Source organism: Vulpes lagopus, chromosome 11, assembly GCF_018345385.1.
Source record: "Vulpes lagopus strain Blue_001 chromosome 11, ASM1834538v1, whole genome shotgun sequence".
In the NCBI taxonomy this organism is placed as follows: Eukaryota; Metazoa; Chordata; class Mammalia; order Carnivora; family Canidae; genus Vulpes; species Vulpes lagopus.
Genome location: NC_054834.1, coordinates 94492588 through 94514157, shown reverse-complemented (window position 1 = coordinate 94514157; position 21570 = coordinate 94492588). Strand labels below are relative to the sequence as shown.

The 21570-nt window shown below is 39.0% G+C and overlaps 1 protein-coding gene across 5 annotated transcripts in view; it reads right to left on the bottom strand.

The window, feature by feature from the left end:
- MYO3B (myosin IIIB) overlaps nucleotides 1-21570 on the bottom strand; it is a 427577-nt gene that overhangs the window by 94213 nt on the left and 311794 nt on the right. For 3 of the 5 annotated variants that reach the window (XM_041773390.1, XM_041773392.1, XM_041773391.1), the window contains exons 30-31: nucleotides 20196-20256; nucleotides 19165-19264 (exon numbers count right to left, since the gene is read on the bottom strand). In XM_041773390.1, the coding sequence (XP_041629324.1) occupies nucleotides 19165-19264; nucleotides 20196-20256 (161 nt within the window). The remainder of the gene's footprint in view (nucleotides 1-19164; nucleotides 19265-20195; nucleotides 20257-21570) is intronic. The other 2 variants (XR_005990597.1, XM_041773393.1) reach the window with 1 other exon arrangement.

The following is a 21570-nucleotide window of genomic DNA, read 5'->3' as shown; positions in this document are numbered from 1 at the left end:
AATGTTGTCAAAGAAATAGAATTTTTCTTACTGGCCACTCATAACTCCCTCTATAAGATGGATAATAATATTTAGTTGCTGGGATGAGCAGAGCTTAGAAAAATTCGAGTGATAAAATTCTAGCTGTGATGTATATTTAAAATGAGACTAAAATGTAAGATTTATTTTAACATTATTGCTTATACAATTCACATGGTAAAAATTCTCAGGTGTTACAGTCAACAAAATAATAATGCCATAAGCATACTTTAAAAACTCATTTTTTGGGGGGGCGCCTGGATGACTCTGCCAGTTAAGTGTCTGATTCTTGATTTCAGCTCAGGTCATGACCTCAGGCTCATGGAATCAAGCCCTACATTGGGCCCAGGGCTGGGTGTGGAGTCTGTTTAAGATTCTCTCTCTCCTGGGGATCCCTGGGTGGCTCAGCGGTTTAGCGCCTGCCTTCGGTCCAAGGCATGTCCTGGAGTCCCAGGATCGGGTCCCACATCAGGCTTCTGCATGGAGCCTGCTTCTCCCTCTGCCTGTGTCTCTGCCTCGCTCTCTCCGTGTGTCTCTCATGAATAAATAAATAAAATCTTAAAAAAAAAAAAAAAAGATTCTCTCTCTCCCTCTGCTCTGCCCTGTCCTCTCCCCCACCAACTCACACATGTATGCTCTCTAAAAAAAGAAAAAAAAATTGAAAAATAAACAAATAAAACTCATTTTTTCTTAGTCACCATGTTATGTGCCTTAACAGTATTTTCTGTCCAGAGTTTTACTGAAAAACACTACTTCGTCCTTCTCTAAGAGAAATAGTTAAGCATAAGTCTCTTAACCTATTTTAGAGCTTTCTTATATTAAGTGATTTGAACACACTCTGTTGGGAATTATTAAGAAAATAAACAATGAAACTTGCAGAAGTTTCTAATTCAACATATTTTCATCATTAAAATCCAAGGATATTTTAATGTGCTGATGTAAAGACTAATATCTCAAGTTGTCTTCACTGATTACTGTAGCCAAATTCTTTTGCAACAAAGGTTTGGGGGATTTTTCAGGTGTTGTGGGAAAAATATTTGAGCAGAGGAGGAGAAAAGACTTTAAAGCCGGCTACACCCTCCTTTTAGTAGGGCCTGAGACCATCTCTCCAGACCATGCTAATTCATCTAAAATGATTATGCTTCCCAATTAGATGACCCAGTTTAGTATCCTCTCATCCAAGGCATTGGATGTAGCTAAACAAATTACAGAGCAACCTGATTCTAGACTGAATCAGGTTGTCCTCTACAGACTTTTCCAAGGCCCACTACTAATCTCTTTCTCCAGTCTTATTTGGAGTCTGCATTCATTTTTTTTTTTTTTTTAGATTTTATTTATTCATGAGACAGACAGAGAGGGAGAGAGAGACTCAGAGAGAGAGAGAGAGAGAGAGAGAGAGAGAGAGAGACTCAGGCAGAGGGAGTAGCAGGCTCCATGCAGGGAGCCTGACGCAGAACTTGATCTCGGGTCTCCAGGATCAGGCCCTGGGCCGAAAGGCAGTAGGTACTAAACCGCTGAGCCACCGGGGCTGCCCTGCATTCATTTTCAAAATGAATTTGTATTTAAAAAAAAGACAAAAAAAGAAATCCCATTTCTTAAAGTCTCCCACTGTTCTGGACAGATGGCTGGGCCCCATCTCCTAAGCTCTAGTCCCACGGCTACAACTGTTGACAAGAAATATTTACAACATGCAACTAAACTGCAAGATCCAAGATGCTTTTTGAAACAAAACTAATTTCCTGCATCTGAATTAGCTTATCACTTGATAAATATTTATTAAGTACCTATTATGTGCTAGATACCATGTCCCATGTCAAGCATATTTCTATTTCTCTGTTCATACCATCATCCTCTGAGTGACAGTGACCAAGAATTAACATCACTGAGTTGCATTTTTACATAAATACAGCCAGTCATAGAACAGTATGCACAGCTTCCAATATTCTTATTCAATCATGTATAAAGGATAAGATTACAAAGCAGGTATTGCTAGGCCAAATGATATATTAGCAGATGGCCTCCAAAGAAGTTGTTGCCCTGACACAAAAAATGCTATGAATGCTTGTTTCCTTGTATTTTGGACAGCCTATGCATCACCTATTTTTTTTTTTCCATTGTAAACTGACAGGCAAAAAATAAATTTTCAGGATGCCTGGGTGGCTCAGTGGTTAAGCATCTGCCTTTGGCTCAGGGCGTGATTCCAGAGTCCTGGGATCAAGTCCCACATGGGGCTCCCTGCATGGAGCCTGTTTCTTCTCCCTCTGCCTGTGTCTCTGCCTCTCTCTGTGTTTCTCATAAATAAAATCTTTAAAAAAAATTTTCATTTCTCATATTAAATTTTGAAGTTGAAAATTTTTGCATATACTCATAAATCATTTACATTTTCTCCTTTTATGAACTTTTAAGTTCTTTATCAGTTTCTTTCTAAAGGAGAGTTTGGTGGTGCCTAGCTGGCTCAGTTGATGGAGCATGTGATCTTGATCTTGGGGTTGTGAGTTCGAGCCCCACATTGGGTGTAGAGATTACTTAAAAATAAAATCTTCTAAAAAAAAGAAGTGTTTAGTTTTTTTTCCTGAAGTCTGAGGTGGTGACAGGTAGCAATGGAGTAGAAAGCATAAATCCTACTAGGATGGGGACTCTAGCCCTTCCAGCTAGATATTAAAGGAAAGGGAGACGTAGAGGATTGGAATACTCAGGCAAAAGCACAGCAGAACCTTAGGCTATTATGACAATAAAACCAACTCACGCTTTGTAAATGTAGTTTTTAATCATCATATATTATTCTACAATAGAATGGTATCAAATTTACTTAAATGTTCTTAAATGTTCTTTTAACTTTTTCTGGAATTTTTAAAAGGGCAAATTCCAAGTGAATTATTGGGATAAAGGATCTAAACAATTTTTTAAAGGTTCTCAATATACACTGCAAAATATATTTTTTAAAGATCTTATTTATTTATTCATGAGAGACACATAGAGAGAGAGAGAGGTAGAGACACAGGCAGAGGGAGAAGCAGGCTCCATGCAGGGAGCCCGACATGGGACTTGATCCTGGGTCTCCAGAATCACGCCCTGGGCCGAAGGCAGGCGCTAAACCACTGAGCCACCCAGGGATCCCCCTAATGCAAAATATTTTTGTACAAAAATTATTCCTTTATACTTCCACCAGCATGCTAATAAAATATCTTTTTCATTTCTCCTACTTCTAGATTCCACCAGAAATAGCTTCATTTTGTTTGCATAAACTTTGTCCACGAGACACTTGATTATGTACCTTGGAATTCTAAAACCATCTCTTGTAAGTGGCCTTTTTCTTGCCTTTAAGCCTTGACATTCCATGAAGGAACTGAGGCTAAATCTGATCGCTCAGGAGGGAGTGTGTAATTCATAGGACTTGAGAATTCCCAAGTTTAGAAACTAGGATGAAACAATGTCCTAGGCGTATGTGCCTCAGATGGATGACTAAGTTCTACTAGTTGTCTATTCAACTTCCCTCCTTCCCTGTTTCTTTTCCAATAGAACCCTTATGTCATATGGGGCACAATGTGATCAACTTAAATATGTTTTCCAGATTCTCCTGTAGATAAAGGAGGCCCATGAAATGTAAACACAAGTCATTGGGTGGGGTATCCAGGAAAATCCTTTCTACCCTTTTGCAAAGAAAATAGCCATGATGGCTGGATCTCCAGCAGCTTTCCTGAGATCCTGTAAGAAAAGCCAAGAGAGTTGCAGAGGCTTGGCCTTGCCTGATATTCTTGATCTTCTGAACTAATGCCAGAAACTGCCTACCTCCCTGGACTTCTGGTGACATAAAGAAAACAAACATTTGTCTATCAAAGTGACTATATTTCAGTGTTTATTAAAGCAGAGAACAACTCCTGATGCACTATTAAAAAAAATCTTCCAGATAAGTATTTTTCATTTTATGGGACATGGTGTGAACTTTATATTAGGAATTGAAGTTATATTGGGTCCTTTTTCTGGTGGGAGGAGCACCGAGGCACAGATGTAGAGGAGGAGAGAGAATCTTAAGCAGCCTCCATATCCAGCTTGTGGAGCCAGACACAGGGCCTGATCTCATAACCCTGAGATCATTATCTGAGCCCATACCAGGAGTTGGACCCTTAATGCACTGAACTACCCAGGCACCCCTATACAGAGTCCTTTTAAATGATGTAGCATTCCTTCCTTATAGATCCATTCTCCATCCATATAGATCCATTCTCCATCCATACTTACCATATTCTCTGCCCCAGAAGCTGACCTGAATGAACTACTCTGGCTTCCTGATGGTTTGGCAGCTAAACAGCCCTAACAAGAAATCAGAGGGAAGGAAGAGAGGAAAGAAAGAAAATACTCTTATTTCCCAGGTCCCTCTCTGTAGTGTTTTGTGCTGAATATGTCCTTTGCTGAAAGTCATCTCCCATCCTCACGTGGCCCTATCCTTCTGGGTCCCAGATGCTGTGCCCTTTCTTGGCCCCTTTAGGTACATATATGTGGTAACAGTTCCACTCCTGCCCATAATCTCTTAATACAATGTCTTTAATTAACCATACCCAATTTATCCTAATTTGTTCTGTCTGATACATTCTTTGTTTTATACACACACACACATACATATACAAACATACATATATATTTGAGGAAAGGGCATAGGCCCATACCTGCCAGCCTCCACATCAAGGTAAAGAGAGTCAACTGTAACAGGACAGGGAGGAAAACACTTTTTAGGGGGTAAGCAGACTTGAAGGAAGTGTGTAAAATGAAAAGTGGGGATCACAAGTCTTGAAAAACACTTCTTAGATTTAGCAGAGACTGCAATGATTTTACTGGTGGTGGGGAAGATGATAAATATCTGTCAATGCACAGAACTTCATTATTCACCCTTGGCATCTTCCCATTATAGAATCATGTAACTTTAGGGAATTCAGGCATGACTTGGTCCAACCTACTCATTTTTCTGTAAGGGCTAATTTACTGCCTAAAACCAAATCCAAATACCTCATCTCTAGTTGTTCAGTCAGGCTTGTTGTGGGGTCTGGGGGTCTAAAGAGTTTTGTGTCCCCCCCTCCGCCATGTCCTGGTTCTTCTCTGAAGAACATAGTTACAATATAGCTTTAAATGAAAGAAAAACTAAAGACGATTTTAAATCTACAAAACACAGTATGAGACTTGGGGGACCACTATTGCTCTTATTAAAATTAGTAGCCTAATAAGTCCTAGGGTAGCATCTAAGTTCAGGTTGGTATCAATAAGAATCAGGAAAAAACTGCTTTCAAGGAGAACAACAATACTAATATATGTTGCACATAAATTATTTGAGCATTTAAAGTAGCTCAGAAAACATTAACTCTACTTTGTAGGGAATTCAAAGTAAAGTGTAAAATGATTTTATCTCAATTTTTATGTTCCAACTTTCATTCTAGAATTTTCTTTTTCATTCTAGAATTTTCTTAAGAATCCTCCTTCTCTTTTAAATATGAAAAATTGGGATCCCTGGGTGGCACAGCGGTTTAGCGCCTGCCTTTGGCCCAGGGCGTGATCCTGGAGACCCGGGATCGAATCCCACGTCGGGTTCCCGGTGCATGGAGCCTGCTTCTCCCTCTGCCTGTGTCTCTGCCTCTCTCTCTCTCTCTCTCTGTGTGTGACTATCATAAATAAATAATAAAAAATAAATAAATATGAAAAATTGACCAACAGATGAGCAATTTTTTTATTTAAAAAAAGGGCTAATATGATGGAGAAATAAATACAGGGCTCAATGTTTTGGTCTTTTCAAGAATTTGGAGTTTTTAAATTTTTTTAAAAGGGATCAATTTTTTTTCTTTATTAATGAAGAAGGAAAAGACTATAGTAACCTCCCTTGGCATTTTTGAGAAGCCACAGCTCTATACTTTTTTAGATGGCATGTACATTTTCTAGTCTAGTCCCCAGGCCTTAGATCCTGGCACAAAACTTACCTGATGCAGTCAGAGCTTTTAAGGGTCATTTGATGAATTATAGAGCCAAAGAACTCAAAGAGAAGTCTGAGAAAAAGCTATAGCAACCTACTAATATTTGAAGAACTACCATATGTTAAAAGAAGTAGCCACTTTTTTTGTTCAGTTATTGGGAAGTAAGAAAAAAGAAACCCTTCTATTAAGCTCTCTAATCATGAAATTGATAGTCTTCAAAATTAGCCAATTCCTCTCACTAGTATAGAGATTCTTAACCTGGGATGAAGACACTGATGGGAACATGAAGGTGTTCAAAGAGTCCTTGATGTCATATGCAACATATTTCTAGAGTCAGAATGCATGGATTCCATTAGCTTCTCCAAGAAGCTCACAATGTAAAAAGGTCTGCAAAAGAATGTATGAAATCATCCTGGATGACATTTGTCAGGAGTACTGAAGATAATCCCACTAAGGTCAATGTTTATAATTTGCAAGTTACAGATAATGTAAACAAAGCCTTTATACAGGGTGTATTCTGTCCTTTAATCACTCAGCAGTTATTTACAGGTGTCCCCTATACTTATTTGGGTTGATTTGCTCAGAGTGGTAGGTTAAAGGGAGCATCTACGCTAACTCCCCAAGAGGAGAGACAATGGGATGTACTTTTTCCCAGTGCCTTCCCATAGTGTTAAACAGAAACAGTGATTAAGAATGCAGTGTAGAACAAAGAATGGCCAGCCCATAAGAGATGTGAAGAACCCTGGTCCCCAAGCGGCAACCCAAATTGAAAATCAGAAGGCAGGGTACAAGTGTGATGCTGTGAGCTGAACTACCCTAAGCATGGGTAAATATAGCAGTGAATGACAAATGGAATAGACACTTTGTAATCTGATCCTTGGAGATTTGGAGTGGATCGTTGGATGTTCTGTCCCCCACCCACACCCCAAACATTCAAGACCTTGTGTAATGAGTTAGCATATGAACTGTCCTTTGGAGGACAAATCAGTTAAGAACAGAAACAAGCCTAGAGTTCTTTGCACTTATCTGATTTCTGCACAAATGTAGAGTTTGACATTTAAAGTTGGTGTGTGCCCACTGGGAGAGCCCAGCCATTGTGTCTGGGCATAAAAACTTATCCTTTGAAATTAGGATAGCATGTAAACTCATCCCTTAAGAGCTTTGTAGAGCTCTTACATTTGTTTCTTGGACCTGTTTGAATTTGTTCTTTTAAATAGGCTGTTTAGAAAAAATACCTGGCACCAATTTAATGAAAAGGGATATCATTAATTTCTTCCTTTAAAAACGAAGAGTCCCTTTGGGAACACTGAGTCTTCATGTATATGTCAGACAAACCCAGCCTAATGTCTAGGTAGACTGGTTGTTCTAATTGCTCACTGCTAAGCAACTGAACAGACCCTTTTGGATAGTGAAGAAAGGAAATGGAGATCTGAGTCCGTGGGAGGGGTATAGTCCCTATACCATTTAGGTGGATTAAGGAAACAGAACTCCTCCCATTACACAAATTGCCAGACCTAGAAAATACCAACAAATTAGTCCTACTCTTCTTAAATGCAGTAAAAGTTCAAAGTGATAAACTCTTGAGACTTGTGGTGACATTAAGGAAAAACCAAGAGCAGTTTACAGAAATCCTAGCATAGTCCATAAGTCTTGACAATTTGAAATGAAAGGAGGAGCTGTTAACTTGGAAAATGGTACTTTCAGAAGTGATTCTCATTTGAGGGGTAAGAAATCACAGCAGCAGCAGCAGCAGCAGCAGCAGCAGCAGCTAAATGTTTATTAAGTGCTTACCTTGTGCCAGGCTCTATTCTCATGCATTAAACTGATGATCTGGAGCCTTATTTTTGAAGGACAAGTCCTGACCACAAGTTCCTTCAAAACTGCCAGAGCTCACAAACATATAAACACACACACACACACACACACACACACACACACACACATTGTGCACATACATGTGCACAAATTCTTCGGAATGTGGGTCAGTGACCAAGAAAGTTTAGGCTAATAAAGGGGTTAACAAGCAAGGTCCTGGAAATACAGGTAAAATATGCGACTAGAAAGGTCTGGGGTGGGGGAGGGGCGGGGGTGATGGGCAACGCTCAGGTTTAAGATAGAATGCAGACCTGAAGCAAGGCAACAGAAAGTCACTGTGAATTGTTCTTGCTTGGAAGTAAATTGTGGACTTATTTAATGTCAGTTGTTTATCTTGAATTTCTCCTTCCTATCATTACCCCAACTTCATCTTCACCGTTTAATAAGAAAATGCATCTATTCCTTTAAAAAGATAACAAGTAATTAAAATGTGAATTTGACAGCATTCCAAGCTCAACAAAGCACCTATACCTAATGCCAATAATCCCCAAGGCATGGTTTCATGTTCCTTATTTTGCCTGCTTGCCTCTGAACCTAACCAGGATAGAAATCATAAACTCTGACCAATACACAATCAAATAGCTTGGACATATAACGTAACGGACTTCACAGTCTACTGCTATACATAGAGCTAACTGTTCAATCCTTTGAGCTTTCTATTTTCCCCTGTTCTCTTATAGAGCAAAAAGGAAAATACATGTAAGAAGCTAAAGTGGCGGTCTAAAGAAAGAATTATTATCAAGAATACTTTGGGCCATAGGAGTGGTCCAGAGGCACCATTTCCTTGATTTCTCCCTAGATCCCAGCTCTGTATTAACCAACTGGGGCTCAGTTTCCTCATCTGTAAAATAAGATGGTGGAGGAGATGCATCTCAAAGGCTTCTAGAATTCTAGATCGAGAGAAATCAGGCCATATAAACTTGGTAGATAACTTACCCTCCCAAAAATGAAATGTTCCCATGAATAAGAAACAGAACCCCATGCAGGACAAACCTCTGTTGAATGCTTACTATATGCCAAGTGTTGTGTTAAGCACTTTACATGCATATCCAATGTTATAGGTATTTTTATTATTCCTATTTTACAGATGAAAAGAAAGAGGCACAGAGAAGTTAAGTAACTTGCCCAAAGTCACAAAACTGTTAGAATGGCAGTGTTGGGATATCCATTTAAGGCTGACTCCAAAGCATGTTGTGTCATACTGCCAAGACCATTAACCATGGACATTTCTTTTTTATAAGAGCTCCAAACTGGAAGTAACCCAGATGCCTAGTGACAGAAGACTGGATTCATAAAGGATACTCTATAGCAATGGAAATAAACAAGTTAATCTTTAAAAAATATAATGATAGGAAGAAAAAAGAAGAAGAAGCTAGAAATCAAAGAATACATGCTGTATGATTCTAGTTATGCAAAGTTTAAAAATAGGCAAAAATGGAACTATGATATTTAGGATGCATACTTTGGAAGAAAAAGTCATAATCAGGAAAGGGTGTGCAGAACATTTCTGAGGTGTGGACAAGTTCTCTTTGCAATCTCAGTTGTGATTATGTGTGGGCTTCGTTTATAATAATTCTTACACTGCCCATCTCTGTTTAAAATTTTTTTTCTGTATGCATATTTCAGAATTTTAAAAATTATAAAAACAAGAACAACCAAGATCTCCTATATCTCCTACGTGTGCTTTTCCTAGTGGAGAGAGGACAGTCAGAAGGTTGGAGACACCCTTCTCCCCTCTTTGCCTGGACAATTCTTGATCCCCCCTTTCAGTTCTCAGCTTTGGTTTAAGCCTGTATGACCCTTCTCTACTTTTCCAAGGCCCAGGATCTTTGCTGTGGCTCAGATCTAGCGCTCACTCTTAGTAACATCTCAGTGAAAGGAGACTTGATTTTGGAGTTCCTTGTCTATTTCCCTCTTGGAATGTAAACTTCACAAGGACAAGCCTGGATCCTGCTGCCTTTTTGTACACCAGCACCCAACATAGCGCCTGCCACTTAGTAGGTACTCAATAAAAAACTGCTGAGAATATGTAAATGAATGAGTAATAAGGATGCATTTCACTCTCTGCCAGTCCTCTCTAATTTTAAGCCAACAATTTTTCATTTTTCTTCTGCTAAATAGTTTTTACTAGAAGCTGACAACTGGAGTTTACCTGGTCATTTTAGGAATTCTAATTACTTAAGAAGTAAAACGAAATAGGAAACTCACAGAAAAATGAAAACTAGAGAAAAATCTTAGTATGGTTCTGCATATAGTCATATAACCAAGATTTTTTTTCTTACTTTTAGACTACGTCTGTCTTGCCTCCCTACAGCACTTAAAATTGATTACATTTAACTTAAGGAACACACTTGTGTCATGTTCTCGTATGTTCAACTTCTACATAACAGATTACCTTGTTTCTCTCAGACTGCTTTTACTTTTTTGGATGGGGAATGGGTGCTAAGCCAAGATGGGAGTTAGGCTGATTCGAAAACATTTTTCTCCCTGATTATATACACATAAAAATTAATTACTGTTCTACTAAAGACACTTTAAAAAATGAAAAGACATGCCACAGACTGAGAGAAGCATCTGTAAAACATAACTGACAAAGGACTGGTATTCAGAATATACAGAGAATTCTTAAAACTTAACAATAAGAAGACAAATAACAATTTAAAAATGGGAAAAAGATCTAAATAGATACTTCATCAAAGAAGACATACAGGTGGCAAATAAGCATATGACAAATTGCTTCATATCACATGTTATCAGGGAAATACAAATTAAAACAACAAGGAGATATTACTATACACCTATTAAAATGGCTAAAATATAAAACCACTGATAACACCAAATGCTGGTGAGGATGTGGAGCAATTGGGACTCTTATTAGCTGCTGGTGGGAATGCAAAATGGTACAGCTATTCTGGAAGACAGTAGGGCAGCTCCTCTCACCATATGACGTAGCAATCCCACTTTTTGGTATTTACCCAAAAGAGTTGAAAACTTACACTCACACAAAAACCTGAATAAAAATGTTTATAGCAGCTTTATTCATAATTGCCAAAACTTGGAAGCAATCAAGATGTCCTTTAAGAAGTGGATGGATAAACAAACTGGCACACCCACACAACAGAGTATTTTCAGGATTAAAAAAAAAAAGGACTATCAAGCCATGCAAAGACACAGGAGAGTTCAAATGCACATGGCTAACTGAAAGAAGGCAATTTGAAGAAGCTATTTACTGTATAATTCCAAGTATATTTCCATTCTGGAAAAGGGAAAACTTGTAAACGGTAAAAGAACAAAAACAAACGAAAAATAGCAACTCTCACCCCCCAAAGAGTAGTTGTCACAAGCTTATGGGGAGGGAGGGAGGAATAAATAGGTTGGAGCCCATAAGGAATTTTTAGGCAAGTGAAACTACTCTGCATGATACTGTAGTGGTGGATACATGTCAGTCCATTTGTCAAAACTCAGATTGTAGAACACAAAGAGTAAGCCCTAATGTGAATTGTGGACTTTAGTGAAAAATGTATCAATAGTGGCTTGTCATTGTAACAACTGCTCCACAATAATGCAAGGTGTTAATAATAGCTTGCAGGAGGGTAAGAAATAAGGGGCTATATGAGAATTCCTGCATTTTGTTCAATTTTCTGAAAACCCAAAACTACTACTAAAAAAAAAATCTACTAATTACACATACACAAAAGTATCACTTCTAATCTTGGAAAATAAACAAAAGTAAAAAGAAGAAAAGCCACTCCACTCCTTACTCCCACAACTATATAACTCTATGTTTAATTGTAAAGTTAGAAGAATCCTTTAAAATAAAATAAACTAGGCAGTCAAGGTTAACAGGGTAGTCTATAGAGTATGTGCTGTTTCAAATACATCAAATAAGAAAAGAATTTAAAAATAAAATTCCTCTCAGCACGTTTTACAGCCATGCCGTCAGCATCCCATTCTGGAAGCCAAGGACCTTAACTCGCCTCCCACATCCCGTGCCTTGTGTTGTTTGGCAGCTGCACGCCTGATGTCCTGGGTCAGCGCCAGAACCTCACTTGGCATCGGCAAAAAGTGCATCCTGACCTGACACACTCAGGAAAGCACCGGAAAAGTTCCTGCTGAACTTTCTTCAGATATGTTTGCAGTCACAATCTAAGCAGAAATAATGGCCCCAAACTATGCAACTTCATAATGTGCATTAATGAGTTGCAGGAATGAGAACAGACTGTCGCCATGTAGCCTTGGGAATGGTGGCTGACAACTGACCTCCCAGGCTGTGGCCACTTCCCCTCTAGCCTCAACTCCTCTGGCAGGGTCAGGATCTCACTGCCTCAACTGGCTGATGCAGTGGATATGGTGCTGACATATGTCTCCTTATCATCCAGAAACCCCAAATTTCAGGGAAAATGGAGGGTACCAAAATGGATGTTCTCCTCGTGGTAGTTAACCTACAAAATTCCTCCTGAAAGTAATAATTTTGGACAGAAGCCTCAGTTGCCATGACTGCCAGCCAGCACTCCATTCGAATTCTCCAAAATTACAAAAAAAGCAGAATAAAAGCAAATGAGCCCTAAATCCAGATCTGGTAAAAACAAGAAAGGCATATATGATTACTATAAATTGAGCTAAATTAGAATTGAGTTTTGGGATTAGGAGAGCTATAATCTCCTCTCTTCCTTCTCCTTCCATCCTCTACCCTTATGCCCACAAGCCTCAAACCATGCAATCCTCATGCTGGCCTTGCCTAAATTCTTTTGCAAAAAACCAGAACACAAAGATTATAGTGATGACATACATATTAGAGATTTGTGCAAATATTCAGATGTGGTGGAGTTTAGAGAAATTTTGCCTTCAGGGAAGCTGGCAAAGGCTGGCAGAGTTTGCAAAGTAGAATATCTTTTAAAAGCAATAATTCCTAATAATTTTAGAAATTGAGACACTTTATAAAAAATCTGGAACACTCCCCTCCGCCTCCTCTATAGCAAAGTTACAAGTAAATATAACTTTGTTCTTGACAACTTCCTGAGAATTTAATGAGACCACTGGAGATAAATAAGGACACTAGTGTATTTCCCAAACCTGGTTTGGGAAACAACAGCTGCAAAAACCAAGATATTAGAAATACGTTACTCTCTAAGTGTTTTATTTTACTTCCTGGCCTGTGGTTGATGTGCAGTAGGTGCTCAATGAGTGTTTTTTGAATGAATAGAAAGCCTTGTATATGTACAGTTCAGTTTCTCTGATTCAATGTAATATCATAGAGATAGGGGACATCTAGAGCAGTGGTTCTCAAAGGGTAGCCCCCAGATCAGCTGTGTGGTGTCACCCAGGAACTTGATAAAAATGCAAAATCCCCCTCTCCTCTACCCCAAATCAGGCTGTGGAATGGGTCCAGTGATTCTGATGCACACTGAAGTTTGAGCACTACTCATCAAAAAAGGTCTTTTAACAAGGAGGTATTTTTTTCACTTCCCATGCTAACAGAATAAGAATTCCATGCCTGTAATTCCTTTACTATCTCACCAAGAAAAGTCCTGAGACAGGCTTTACCAGTCTCCTTGGTGAGGGTTTACAGTGAATTCTGTGGCACCCGGGCAAGAAGAAAAGCTATCTCAGGCCAATGGGAGCCCAAAAGAGGAGGGATTCAGAGTACCAGAGACTGCACATATATGAGAGGCCTCAAAGTCTTGTGTGTGGCATTCCATAAGGGCATCGGATGCAGGTCAGGGAGGCCTAGTAGACTTCCCTCTGTATAGGGTTTGGTTTACATGTCTTTCTCAAGAGAGATTATGTTGCCTTTGAGACTCCGTTCTAGGAACACATTCTTTCTGTCAAATGGGTGATGACACCCCAGCCCTTTAGGGTCACCGTGCTTGCTGTATGGCAAGCTGCTTGTAACCCCTTCCAAACACAGGCAGGCAGTGGGAGGCAATTCTATCACATGGATCTAAGGCTTTGTCTTGTCTGAAATAGTGGTTTCAAAGAAAAAAACAGTTCCTCCCCAAAGCAAGTACAACTTCTGATATTGTAATATGGTAACCAACTTGTCCCCATTTGCTTGGGACTGTCTTAGCATTAGCAGGCAAAACCCCACATCTTGGAAAACCCTTCAGTTCCAGGAAAACGGAGATGTTTGGTCAAGAGTTTCAAGGATAAAATAGAGCCCAAGTTTGCTTTCTGCTAGCTGAACTAATGCCAATATCAATAACAGTAATGAGCAACAAGAAGATAAAGAAAAATGAGGGAGATGGCATTAGACTGGGTAGAAGTATGGGGCGGACAGCCCACGAAAGATCTGAAATCAGATCACTAAACCTGACATTAGACACTCTCTGAGAGCTCTATCACAGTCCAACACAATGCAATGCCATTGGGCTTCCTTTGGGAGTCCAGTGCAATTCCACTTGCTCCTCAGCTCCCTACAAATGTGCCATGCTCCATTTTTAAGAGCCAATGTAGTTAAAATGCAATGTAGCAAGTGCAATGACTTTCTGACCTTCAAAGAGAAATATGGGGGCACGTGGCTGGCTCAGTTGGTATAGCACGCAGCTCTTTATTTGGGGTCATGAGTTCAAGCCCTACACTCGGTGTAGAGCTTACTTCAAAAATTAAAGAAAAAGAAATATGAATAATTTATACTACTTGTAGATGAGAAGATAACCAAGGGCAGAACTGCTTCACTTAGGTGAGTTACCACAAGAAAGGGTAGGTGGTCCCATTTCACAATGGTGCCCAGGACTCTCTGCATTATAGCCCGGTGTGATAATTGTTGTTAGTGATCATGTCCTGAGACACTAAAGAATTATGTTCATTATATTTAGTATGAAAGGGAGTCATAGGTTTTAGAAAATTTCAACTACCTGGAAAATGACAGTTAGCCAGAATATTTCATTCACTGATGAGGTCTGTAGTCTATCCTCAACCCAGGGGCTGGAGTAATCATTTTAAAACACAACTTAGTTCATATCACTCTTAAGCTAAAAATGCTCAGCCAACTCCACACACTAAGTTTATACTCTTACTATTGTGGGCCTCAGAGCAACAATACTGGCACCACCTGGAAGCTCATCGGTGTTGCAGAATCTTTAGTGCCACCCAGACCTACTGAATCAGAGTCTTCATTTTAAGTACTGACAGGGCACCTGGCTGGGTCAGTCAGTAGAGCATGTGACTCTTTTTTTTTTATTTTTAAAAATTTCTTTTAAGTAGGCCCCACATCCAGCATGGAGCCCACTGTGGGGCTTGAACTCAAGCCCCTGAGATCAAGACCTGAGCTAAAATCAAGAGTCTGACATTCAACTGAGCCACCCAGGTGCCCCGAGCATAGAACTCTTGATTCATGGGGTTGTGAGTTCAAGCCCCACAGCTGAAGGTAGAGATTACTTAATAAGTAAAAGTTAAAAAAAAAAAAAAAAAAAGAAGTACTGACTTGCATCATCTGGCTCCTCAACTCCTACCATTCTTGCTCTCCTAGCTCCCATCACATGGGGTTCTTTCTCCTCCTCACCTATTCCATGCAGGCTCTCCTCTCAGGGCCTTTGCCATAGGTATACTGCATGGCTAATTAGGTCACCACTTTCAAGCCTTCTCAATGAAGCTGACACAACGACCCCATTTAAAAGTGCAACCATCCCCCAAACCCATCTTCCCTACTTTGGCCACCTCTAATCTCCCTTACAGTATTTCCTTCCTCATAACACTTGACTCTTCTAACATCCTATACAATTGACTTTTGTACTATGCTTATTATTTATTGTCATCTCCCTCTGCTGGAACAAGGACAGGAATTTTGTACTGTTGTGCCCTGATATATCACATCAGGGTTAGTGATGTGTGTGGTGTGTGGTCTGACTTGCTACTTGTCCCAACAAGATTAGTAAAGAAAGAGTAATTTAATTTAGAGAAAGAAATTTAGAAAAGTTTAGATCAATTTGGTATTGACACAACATCCAAATATGTGGTTATGTATCTAGTAGGTGACCTTTGAAAACATGGATTCAAACTGGGTAGGTCCACTTATACATGTTTTTTTTTCAATTAATATATTGGAAATTCTTATAAGATTTGTGACAATTTGAAAAAACAGATGAACTACACAGTTTAGAAATACTGAAAAAAAGTAAGAAAAAGTTAGGTATTACTGTAAGAATATAGTATATAATTCATACAACATACATTATATGTGTTAACTGCTTATGTTATCAGTAAGGTTTCAGATCAACAGGAAAAAGTTAGGTATTACTGTAAGAATATACTATATAATTCATACAACATACATTATATGTGTTAATCAACTACTTTGTTATCAGTAAGGTTTCAGATCAACATGAATAGTTAAGTTTTTGATGAATCAAAAGTTAGATATGGATTTTGACTGTGCAAAGGTCAGCACTCCTAACCCTTGCATTGTTGAAGGATCAGTTATATTCATTTTTCAGTTATATTCATTTTTATTGTATTCACAAAAATATCTGACTGTGCAAATTGGAAATTAAAACAATCAAGCTAAAACTGATCTTTTAAAACAGCATGAGAAGTCTGAGAACAGGACAGTTCCTGGCACTTAGTAACTATTAATAATTGTTGAGTAAATAGATGAAATAAGTAAAAGGACAAAGGTCTAAAGAACACATTTTTAAACAGGAAAATCAGGTCCATTTATGTCTATCAGTCTAATTAAATAATTTCACTACTTGGATTAGTCACAAAGTGATTCGTACTATGCACTTCCTGAGTATACTGTGCTTTCCTCTCCTATGTGAAAATGAGTCAGGCTCAAATGTACCAATTAAGGACACTTCTGAGACTCCCTGACTAACGGGCTGAAGACAGCCTTTGTACAAGCCCCACATCTGTATACTTCTTTGCATGCCTGCCCTGAGCAGAGCTGGCCTAACTTTAGATTTATTCCCTGCCTCCCTTCATCCCCCACCCCACCAGACCACTTCATACAACAGTGAAGTTATTAGCATCCATTGCAAGTTACAAAGCAAACTTGTTGGATGTTAGTGGGTTTTATTTTTTACACCGAAAAGATCACAATATTCTCATTCTTTCACAGAAATATAGGTTGAAATAATGGCTAATTCAAGGCAAAAAAATTAAACACAAAGGTATAACTTGTTAAAATATGTCTTACAGAATATACTCTTGTTTCGGCAGCTGATAACCTTGAAGACATAAAACTGGAAAGCTTTTGTTCTTCAATCTTTCTTTGCTGCTTTCTAAGGTCAAGGAGAATTTGATTTACATAATGCATTGTCTTGCCTAAACCTATCCTTCTATGCCACTCAAAGCAACAGCAACAAAATAAAACAACTAGAAAAAAAAAATAAAAAAATAAAACAGCTTGTATCATTTTAGCTTTTTCCACTGGTGTTCTATACCTTTTTGGGGGGTGACTAAGAGACATTTTATTCCAGGATTATTAGAAACACATTTAAAACTTTTCTCTAGGGATGCCTGGGTGGCTCAGCAGTTGAGCGTCTGCCTTCGGCTCAGGACCTCATCCCAGGGTCATGGGATTGAGTCCCGCATTGGGCTCCCTACAGGGAGGCTGCTTCTCTCTCTGCCCATGTCTCTGCCTCTCTGTGTGTGTGTCTCTCATAGATAAATAAAATCTTTAAAAAAATAAATAAATAAAACTTTTCACTGACTCATTCAAGAGCTTCATTACATTCTTGCTTCCATTATATTTCATTATATTTCTTCATGACTTGGGATGCTCAAGAATTCAGTTAGAGGATGTAGGCTAGGCTGGGAGAAAGAATACAGAAATGAAAAGATGTAAGCCCAGAGAGTTTACAATCTAGTAGGTAAATGAAAATGTAATGTAAGGCAGGATATGGTAAGTACTACAAGAGAAGTCAAAGGGCACAGAAGAGGGAACCACGGGAATCAAGAATGGGTGGCTCAGTGGGTTAAGCATCTGACTCTCGATTTCAGTTCCAGTCATGATCTCACGATCCTGAGATTGAGTTCTGCATCAGGTTCTGTGCTGGGCATGGAGCCTGCTTAAGATTCTCTCTCTCTCTGTCCCTTTCCCCCTAGGCCCCTGACCCCCCCCCCCCCGCCCCGCGGACTATGCTCATGCTCTCTAAAACAAAAAGAGAATGGAGAGGACTGAAAATGGACAGGGAAGAAGGATAGATGGGGCAGAGGGCACCATGTGAGCGAAGTCACAGAGGAGAGAAAAGACATACTAGACATACTTGGAGAATAGAGAACATTCTGGATACTCTAAAGCACAGAATGAGAAAGAGAGATCAGTGGAAGATACAGCTAGAAAGGAAAATTATGACCATAAGAGAGATAGCCTTGAATGTCACATCAAGAAGTTTATAGCTGATGCTGAAGCAATGGGGAGCCATGGAGGAGTATGGAAGAAGGGAATGTTAAGATCAGGGTATGCTTTAGAAAAACTCCTCAGGTATCTTTGCAGAAGATAAGTTGGAGGAGGAAAAGAATGGAAGCAGGAAGACTACTTAGGATGCTATTTACAAGAGTGAAAGGAAAAGTAATGGTGATGGTATGGTGGCAGACCAAAGAGAAAACCATCTAGATTGGAGGGAAAAAATAAGTGCAACAGGAAAGGCTGTATCTACTGCATATTTCAGAAAAATAGGTGAAGTTGACATTAAGTGTAATGTCCATGTTTTAAGTCGAAATGCGTTCTTTCTTTGGAATGGTCCACACTACTCTTAGTATCCTCTGGTTCATATATATTTCTTATGATCATGCTTCTATTTTGTCTTCTAGAATGTTGATTATAGTCACACATAAACCCCCAAACTAACTTTCACAATGTTCTATGGCAAAGAATTTAGAAAGGGGACATAAAAAGCCATTTCCCAAAGGAGTGTATGGCAAGATGTATGTATTCCTGCTGAAAGAATGGTAGTGTTGCCAAAAGAGCACAACTGCTCTCTAAATCCATATTCCTTACCAAGTCCTAGATTTTGACCCAAAATGATCTGTTCTACTGAAAGCTGGGTCAATTGTTTATCTTTCCTTTCATGAAATGATATTGTGAAGCAGGTCCCTAATTTGAGGTTTTAACAGCTAAAGGGAAATAATGGCCTTTGATATTTATTCTCTTCCCTCAGAGAAGTAAAGTTGAGTGGGATGAGAAGGCAGTAAATGGCTCCTTTAACACAAATTTTGCTTCCAACCTTTATGGTTGCACAAATCTGAACTTTTTGCTAACACTAGATCATATTACTATCTGAGTCCTACCTTCTAGACAGTCTTGCCTAAACAACTCATCAAAAAATACACAAGCATGCAAAAAGTAGAAGTAGCATGCAATTCAAAATGTTCTTACCAGGTGTTGCAGGGGCTCCCCTTGAGGGACTTGGTCCTGGGAGACCTGGGGCAGCATGGCATGTCCGAGAAGACAGCAGATCAGTCCCAGAAACGGAGTGCTTCAGAAAGACCCAATAAGAGAAACATACTTTTATCTTCTGATGAAGCAGCCTTAAGGACATAGCTTACATTTAACTAAGGGACCTTTAACCCTGATGATATGGAGAAGAAGGTAAGTATACTGGGGTCATGTTGTGAGTTGCCCCCATCTTGCATTAGAATTGAGTGGAGGTCCTCTCCCTGGGGCAATTAGTAGCAAAGTCTCAGCACCTTTTGCTTAATTCATTAATTTCTTCCTCTGAACAAGTCAACCTAGCCCCCTCTTAAATTAATTATAGTCCAGAATATAAAAAAACAGCTATGAGCTGATTTTCTCCTATGCTTAATTTTTATCCCTAAGAAAGAAAAAAGAAAACCTATAGGAAGGTATTAATCTACTTAACATTTCTAAGTACATCATCCAAAGGATTTTGTTTTTTTAATCTTACATATGCTCAGCAGAGTTACTGGCAAAAACTGTACATTTTCTTCATTTCATCCTTTCAACATCAAATAGTAGGCAGCAAAAATTGGATCAGACTTCAAAGCCTGCTGTGGGCTCCAAGTCACAGAGAGACGCCTCCATTTCACATATTGAATTCGAGCAGGATATCAAAGTGCTACCAAAGAACCTCGGGTCCTTACTCAAAAAGAGGCTCTAACATCTGTAGAGAGTGGAGTGCACAGACAAATCACCTCGGGGAGCAGCTAGCATTTATTCTCAGCAGCAAATTTCCAGGCTTTTGATTCTCTCTTCACTGTACCTCCCTGTCTCTCTGCCGAACCAAAGTTCTTTAGCAAGCTGGGCTTTTGTCTCAAAGACTTCAAAATATCACTAACAGTTTCATGTTTGGATGACCTGACCAAGCAGTCACAGACAAGCTTCACAGTCATCAACTTGGACAAATCTGAAATAAAGATACACAGTCATTCCAGAAGATGTCCAGCTACCTTATTTGGATGTCCTGCAGAGACATCACACCCTTTTGGAGAACCTTGGGCTTGTGGATGCCTAAAAATAAAAATAATAAATTTTAAAAGGCCTGAAATAATGTTTAAGAACTTAAAGAAGATTTTTTTCTCTCCAAAGATGTATCAGAACACACTGTTACTGAATTTCCATTGTTTCCCATTCCAGTCCTTGATTAAAAGGACATGGTCAACTTAAGAAAATGCATCCTACTAAGTGCTGTTGCTTTATTCACAGCCTGAGGTCCTAAGACCATAGAAACTGCCCTTTTTAAAGCTGTGTAGTATAATCTGGTTTACTATTAGGCATTCACAAACTTTACCTAAGAAGCCAACAAAACTGACACTAAGGTGGTACTTCCCAACCAGCACATCGTAATCATATTAATTGTTAGATAATTCAAAATAGATTCTGTAGTCAAATAAGTATGGAAAATGCAGAGTTTTACATAGTTAAGAGGCTTCCATACTGCAGGAATGATCTTTTATAATCAAAATATTCATTTCCAGATTCCTAAAGTGGGGGGTGCAGAGTGGGTGCAGTGTTTCTTAAACTAATTTGACCAAGCAACTTAAAAAGTGATAACCTACTAACATCTATTAAAATATTAATGTTTCATGGAGCAGAGATGGGAAAAATCGATTGTGCTGTGTCCCCAATTTCTAGTAATTGAAACTCATTTTATAAAAGTGTAATAATTATTACTCACTGTTAAAATATGAGCTGGTCTTTTTTAGATGGACCCCAGCAGAATAGAAAGCACTGACTAGGGGAAGAGAAATCTGGGTTCTAACTCCTGCTTCAAGATCCTTGGTGTCTTTCTTTCTCTCACACATCCTCTCTCTCTCTCTCACCCACACACACATACCAAATGGGGAAATTTCTATAGTATTGAGGGTTCATCTGCAAAATGAAGGAATTGAGATAAACTATTACTAAGGTCTCTTCTAGTTCTATATGAAAAAAATCTTATCATTTATTTAAACTGATAAATTCGGGATCCCTGGGTGGCGCAGTGGTTTGGCGCTTGCCTTTGGCCCAGGGCGCGATCCTGGAGACCCGGGATCGAATCCCACATCAGGCTCCCGGTGCATGGAGCCTGCTTCTCCCTCTGCCTATGTCTCTGCCTCTCTCTCTCTCTCTCTGTGACTATCATAAATAAATTTAAAAAAATAAATAAATAAAAAATAAACTGATAAATTCATTTTCTGATTTTTCTGTGAACAGTTCACAGATAATATCTTCAAAATGCATCTATATATAGGTATAAGAAATATCTCCCTTTAAAAAATATCACATCAATACCCTGGGAGAGGGGACTATAATGATACATTTATTTCCATGTACATTTATCTT